This window comes from Penaeus chinensis, chromosome 20 (genome assembly GCF_019202785.1).
Source record: "Penaeus chinensis breed Huanghai No. 1 chromosome 20, ASM1920278v2, whole genome shotgun sequence".
Lineage (NCBI taxonomy): Eukaryota > Metazoa > Arthropoda > Malacostraca > Decapoda > Penaeidae > Penaeus > Penaeus chinensis.
The window spans coordinates 3,438,359-3,445,858 of record NC_061838.1 but is presented as its reverse complement, the minus strand read 5'-3'; the positions used below and the strand labels follow the sequence as shown (position 1 = coordinate 3,445,858).

Below are 7,500 nucleotides of genomic sequence, written 5' to 3'. Positions count from 1 at the left end.
GATGAAACTAGCACATTGGATACGAACGCAGATGACTAACTCCGGGTTACATTATAGCAAAAATATTTCTGAGGGAGATCTATATTATAGTAAAATACTAAATGGCAACATTAATAGAAAATATGGATGTAATAATTTATAAATGACATAACATGAATAATGATAAGATCAGGAAAAAATCGCCATTCGTTGTAAACATTTATGGTTCTTGGAGAAACTGAATCGCGAAAATTTCATAGATGAACTGACTAAAAGTGCTCCCGAAATATTAACAATTTAAAATGCTAGTAAATACAATATATCTAAATCGTCTAAAAAATATATTCACTGATGGGTGAAAGCTAGAAAATTACACGGAGAAAATTCTTGCCTCTTATTTCACTTTTCCTTTCTCTTTCCCGCTCCACCTCCCCCAAACAATCCTAAATCTTCATTAAATTCACTTAATATTTAACGCTCACATTTTGTGTTTACACTCATTGTATTATCATTATTATTATCATTATCGTTATCAGTTTTATCATTATCATTATTATCATTATTATTTTTATTAGTATTAGTATTATATCATCATCATTATGACCATTATTATTATTGTTATTATTATTATTATTATTATTATTATTATTATCATCATTATCAGTTTTATCATTATTATTATCATTATTATTTTCATTAGTATTATTAATATGTCACATCATCATTATGACCATATCATCATCATTATGACCATCATTATTATTGTTATTATTATTATTATCATTATCATTACCATTATTATTATCATCATCCTCATTATTATTATTATTATCATTATTATTGTTGTTTTGTTGTTGTTGTTGTTATTAGTATTATTGTTATCATTATTATTATCATCCTCATCATCACCATCATTATTCTCTTTCGAGACAGTTATACTGCACTGAAGTAGTTAGACCGCAAATTTATGCACATTCATTATTTACATGAGTATCCGAGGAGGGAGGCAGGGGTGTCTTTTTAGCCTTTTTTTTTTTTTTTTTTTTTTTTTTTGGAAGGAGGGGGGGGGGGGGGCGAGGTTGGCAAGAGAAGTGAGCACAATCAGGGGCACATTGAGCTCCCACCCCCCAGATTTTTTTTAATTAGCTGTTCTAAGGAGCAAATTTAAGGTACGACCAGAGCTCTAAAGGTGTAATTCAGGGGAAAAAATCCGCAAATGACGCCCCTGGGAGGAAGTTTGGAAGGTAGGTAGGAAGAGAAGGCGGATAAGAAAAGGAGGAAAGGGAGAAAGGGAGGGGAAGGGCCTTAAAAACGAAGAAATGGAGGGGAGAAAAAGAAAAAAAGGGGATAGGTAAGGGGCAAGGAAGAGGGAGCTTAGAGAAAAAGGGGAATGGGGAAGGGAAGGGGGATAAGGGAGCGAAGGAGGTAGGCAAGTTTAAGGAGAAAGAGGAGGGAGGTGGAGGGGGGGGGGGGCAACTGTAAGACTTAATATGGGAGGAAAGTGAGTTTAAAGAATATTTGGGAGTGAGGGGAGACGGGAAAGGGAAAAAGTAGGCGTAGGGGGAGAGGGAGAGGGAAAGGAAAAGGGAGAGAGGAGGCGAAAGGTAGGAAAAGGATGAAAGAGGGATTATATGTATTATTGTTTTATATATTCTATTTACACATTTTGGGTAAGTTTTCCCCTTTTCCAATGAATAAATTTCTTCAGATTTAAAGCCACACCCTTTGGCATACAGCAGGAGACAACAAATACCAAATTTGCTCCCAGGAAATGTTGACAATTTTGGTTAATAAACTATTAAGATACAATTTGTTGTTGCAGTGTTTTTTTTTATTGATAGAGTGGCCTTTCATTATCTTAAAAAAAAAACAAAAAAAACATTACTATATGAGCTACAGATAACACTAAAAACAATAAATTATTAATCTGTTAAAAATGCAATTTTCACCGTAAAATCTAAGCCTTGGTGAGTATTTCCCATAAAACCAACCCTGATATAGAAACGTATGACTACACTTAAAGGCCTACATGCTGTGACTCTTATCTTGCGAAGACAAACTTCAGCTTTGTTACCTCAGTTTTCATAACCCTGAATTATTGCCTTTCTAAAGTTTTTATTCTCCATGACTTCCCTTTGGGTCTTTGGATCAGGGATATGGTAAATGTAGATTAGATTTAATTTACGCTTGCTTTTCTTCTTTGCAGTTGAGCTTGTCTATTGATAATTGAGTAACTATCAATTGCAAAGGTGCACTAGGAAGAAATGTCCAAACTCCATCACTGTTTGGCTTTAAATTTCACTTTCAGTTTATCTCTTACCATCAGCAATGTGCAATTCTTCGGCTTCACTGACGTGTATGTTTTGGAAATGACAGTCTAGAGCAGCCCTTGATGTTTGTATATGTTTATTAGTTTATCATCTTATATGTTTATCATTTTTATGATGCTTTTGTATGTTTTATTCATTGGTATGGGCAAGAGTAATCAAGAACGAAGATGAAGCCGTGCATAAGAAACACAGGCTGCCGAGGGACCCTAGAATTATCCCCTTCATGCCTATAGCAGCCAGATATCAAAAGGTAATTGTTTGCTGTTGAACTTGTCTGTTGTCAGTGTTTATTTGTGATGTAGAACTGGAGAAATTGTGTATACTTGATGGCTATGGTTTGTATATTTGTTTTTAGGTTTCAGTAAGGACATGACATTTTTGACACGGTGGTAGATTTAGCAAAAATTAAATGATGTTATAGCTAAAGCCATAGCAAGTCAGACAAAGACCAAAGTCAAGTCCGGAAGCCACATGTCTAACTTGTTTTTCTCTCTCCTGATTTTGAAGGGTTTGAGGACAGACAAGTATAATTCACGGGCGTTTGGGGTTATGGTTTTGGTATTACAAAGAAAGAGAAAACCATATTGCTGGTAGAATCATCCCACAACCTCTTGTACAGCTGTTCCCTTTGGATGGGGGTGAGGAGCCTGAAGACCTTGCCATTGCGATCCGGAATTCAAGCGTTCTTCTTCTTCTTTTCATCATCATTACCATCATCACCTTTAGCTTCATCTTCATCTTCGTCTTCATCTTCATCTTCATCTTCATCTTCATCTTCATCTTCATCTTTATCTTTATCTTTATCTTTATCTTTATCTTTATCTTTATCTTTATCTTTATCTTTATCTTCATCTTCATCTTCATCTTCATCTTCATCTTCATCTTCATCTTCTTCTTCTTCATCATCATCATCATCATCATCATCATCATCATCATCATCATCATCATCATCATCATCATCATCATCATCATCATCATCATCAACATCATCATCATCATCATCATTATTCTCATTCCTATTACCATCAATTTACAGTAAACCTATGTAGAGTAGCCCAGTTCTTTCTTCACGGAGTTTTAGTGTGGGTTAGATGTGTTAATGATATTCTTCTGTGATCCGTTCAATTCTTCTCAAAATTAGTCTTGTTTATTCCATTAATTCCAAATTGTGATTAGAAATTTCAGGAATATTACCTTTTTTCGTAATTCTTTTCTGCAATGTCAGTGGCTCCCTCAGGTTTCTCCTAACTAGCCCATGGGCACAATGAAATCGGTGTTATGGTTTGATTTTACAATTAAGATAAACTCAGAATATTTAAAGGATTTTAAACACGAAGAGAAAAATTACACATACACACACACACACACACCAGCATATCTCCAAAATCCACCATTATGACATTTCATTTCTCTCAACATACATTGGTCTTAATATGAGAGGATCCAGAGCGTAAGTATAAGAATACACTGGTTGTATCTTGTACATTGTGAAATATGATACACTGGAGGAGAAAACGCTGATCACTGCCTCTCAACCTCCGTGTGAGCTTCGCGGTGCATAAAGCTTGGGATACAACAAGACATTAAAGGTACAAATTATTTGCCAGTTCCGTATATCTGAAGGAACAGGGAGGTAGTGTGGAGTCGGTAGGGTTTTGTTTCCGCAAAAGAAAGTAGATCGCTTGTCATATAACTTTGATAATGCTTCCCTGTTTCAGGATTGTCTATCAGCAGTCTGTTTTATATGAATGCTGTCTTGATTGTAATGAACTTTTTTTTTTCTCAAATTCTACAAAATATGCTGAAATATGTGTCTGACTTCAAGAATGGAGTCTGTAAAAAGAAGGGCAATTGTACCCTTATTTGCCTGAATGCTGTTAAAAAGGTGACAGAATTTTCCACTTCTTTTTTTCTTCTCCTCCTCTATTACCCCCACCTCCTCTTCCTCTGTCAATTCTTCCTCTTCCTCTTCTTATTTGTTCTTCTTCTCTTGCCCTTGTATATCCTCAGGTTCTTCTCTCTCATATTTCTTCCCCCCCTCCTTATCTCTCTCTCTCTCTCTCTCTCTCTCTCTCTCTCTCTCTCTCTCTCTCTCTCTCTCTCTCTCTCTCTCTCTCTCTCTTTCTCCTTCTCTCTTTCTTCCTCTCTCTCTCTCATTCACATGCACCCTCACTCTCATTCATTCTGTCTCTGTCCCTCTTTCTGTCTGACACTTTCTCTCTCTCTCTCTCTCTCTCTCTCTCTCTCTCTCTCTCTCTCTCTCTCTCTCTCTCTCTCTCTCTCTCTTTCTCTCTCTCTCTCTTTCTCTCCCTCTCTCTGTCTGTGTGTGTCTCTCTCTCTCTCTCTCTCTCTATCTCTCTCTCTCTATCTCTCTCTCTCTCTCTCTCTCTCTCTCTCTCTCTCTCTCTCTCCCCTTGTGTTTTATGATTTTCAGTTACTGTCGGTTTAATTTCTTATTTTTTGTATTATCACTGGAGAATCAGTATTCATTTTTTGCTTTAACCAAAATTGAAAAAATATATATAACTTAAAGTTTTAATATATTTTGTTACACTCATATTCATAAAAGAACATTTCTAGGGGGTTATCTGAATGAAGGTCGTTATTTTGCTTAAATATGGCTTTTATTATTTTATTATCTATCAAACTGCCAAGTGCAGGAGGATAAGGATGTGGAAATACCTTACACTGACTCATTCCTTTCATTATCATTTTTTATCATAAAATAAAATAACAATCTACCACCCAGAGTTAAGATTTCACTAAAGTTACTGTACATATCTTAGAATGAGATCATTCTACATGTCTAATATAATGATCTATAGCTTCTCGAGTAGAAAAATAATACTCTTAAAAATAGTATTTACAGACTCTTTCGGCGCAAAGGCAATGTAATTTGTATAATACAGTTAACGTCACTACTCACTGCAGTCACCGCATTTTAAATTTACCAAAAATCCACAGGCCTCTTTCGTAGCTAAGAAGCTAATTTGTTCACATTTGTACAGTATTCCTGGTACCATCTGTTTATTCACACAAAGTTTGTTCATAATTCTTAATTGTCATTTGGGATTTTCGAAAGGGTGTTCTTTTTTTGTCACATTCAAGGGCAGCATTCCTTTCGATTATTGCAAACATGAGCTAAGCAGGAACAAAGATAAGGTACAATTGGCGGTAAACCGGTTTGCATTAGGTATGGCCAATACATATGAACCAATCAGCTTCTTAGCTGTGGAGAAGGGGCGTGACTACTTGGCAAATTTAGATTACTTTGACTATAATCTCTTCCAAGAGTTCCAGGCACTTTTACAAAAAAATAAAATCGGAAGACCATGCCAGTCGCCATTAACAAACTTACGTAGCAGCTGTTAGAGAAATCGCCCATTTTATTCATCATTCAGGGACATAGGATCTACCCGTGTTTTTTAAATACTTTCAGTTTCTTGGTTCTATTGGTACTATTATTATTATTATTATTAATACTGTCCTTGTTATTCCAATTTCCATGATTATGGTTATAATTATTGTTATTATTATCATTGTGATTATTGTTATCATTATTAACATGGAAGATGAATGAAAATTTTGATATTTAAAGGAGCCTGGACTAAATAAAGGTTGCTTTATCTATACACTGAGTTATGGTGGATCAGTTCATGAGATAACTGAGAGGGAATAGATTTTTGCCCGTTTATCTGTATATCAGTTACGGAAAATGCTCTAGGAAGAAAACTCTTCGACGCACTTCGCGATTTCAACTCATCTTGCAGCGCGGATTTCGGCTTTTGAATGCTGAGTCGGCGGACAGAGTGATGGTATTCCAAGTAACCTGAGGAAGCTGACAAAAGTACTACAACAAAAGTAACAATTGTTAATTACTGTTTACATAATCACTATTTACATTTATAAGCAATGGCCATGTCACAAACAGACCCTACTGACATGGGAGAGCTAGGTAGGCTATGTGGGTATTAGTTGTACAACTTCGAGGTTTAGATTTGAGGGAAAAAAATAAAATAATCTCTGGAATGGCTGAGATAAAGAGCAATATCAACCAATTTTCAACGAGGACAACTAACTAATTACATAACTATTATGTGATACAGTCTGGAACAAGCCTCAAAAGATGTTTGTAGTATACATGCCTTTACACCAAACTCTGTGTATTAAAGTTAGGAAATGCAGCTACAGGATATCTATAAACAGTCTACGTCGCTAAGGAGGGCCACACAGCCGCTTCAGGACTCGCCACGTCCAGGCAGCCGTATTTGGTGAGGTTTGATATGTAAGTGTTGAGGTTCGTGAAGAACTGCTGGGCCACGTCGTCTGTCATCTTGTTGGAGTAGTAATCGAGCGAAATCATGAACTTCCCGACGAAGGTCTGGAAGGTGAGCGTGCACCCGTGGCCGGTGAGCGCGCTGGAGACCGAACGGAGGATGCCGGTGATCTCCACGGGGCCGTCGCCGTACTTGCCCGGCAGAAGGTGCTGCAGGTTGCCCATGTTGGTGGTGATCATGTGCGAGTGCGTGCGGTTCTGGAGGGCACGGCGCGTGAGCTCGTAGTTGATGTGGAAGATGAGGCTGGAAGGGCGGAAGAGAGGGGAGTTTTTGGCGGGCGTGTGGTGGACGTGGAGGCTGTCTTGCAGGTTGTCGTAGATCCGCTTGACCAGCGCCCAGAAGCTGTCCTTGTCGGTGAAGTCGGCGGACTGGATGAGGAGCTCGGTCTCCTCGAGGGAAATGTGGCAGCCCAGGGACTCCTTATTTTCAGAAGGGAAGTAGCGACGCATGTTGATGCAGTTGACTGTGTTGATGAGAGCAGAGTCGATTCTCCCCTTGGCACGCTGTTGGGCGACCCGGAAGATGGCGATGTTGGCGATGGCGACGATGCAGGCATGCACGGTGACGCCGGCCTCTCTGCACTGCTGCACCAGCCGCTGCGTCGTCTCTGCCGAGAACTCATCCATGATGACCTTCGTCGTGGCGAGTCTGGTCTCGGGCTGCGGCAAGATGCCTTTGAAGTAGAGCTTCTGGTTGTAGTTCCTCACGAAGGTGTCGAAGAGCTTCCTCCAGAAGTATTTGAAGACGTGGATCCAGTAGTAGTGCTTGAAGAGGGCGTCCGGCAGGGCTGGGATGACGGCCCGGGAGGGGACGTCGAGCACCGTGCCCATCATGGAAGCATTCAGTACGCGCAT

At 38.6% G+C, this 7,500-nt stretch overlaps 1 protein-coding gene across 1 annotated transcript in view; it reads right to left on the bottom strand.

Moving 5' to 3' along the window:
* Positions 1 to 4,914: 4,914 nt before the first annotated feature.
* The window catches only part of LOC125035765, a 4,059-nt gene continuing 1,473 nt past the window's right edge, over positions 4,915 to 7,500 (bottom strand). Inside the window, exon 2 of the mRNA XM_047627973.1 lies at positions 4,915 to 7,500. This exon is cut by the window's right edge and continues 289 nt beyond it. Within this exon, the coding sequence (XP_047483929.1) occupies positions 6,517 to 7,500 (984 nt within the window). The 3' untranslated portion in view covers positions 4,915 to 6,516.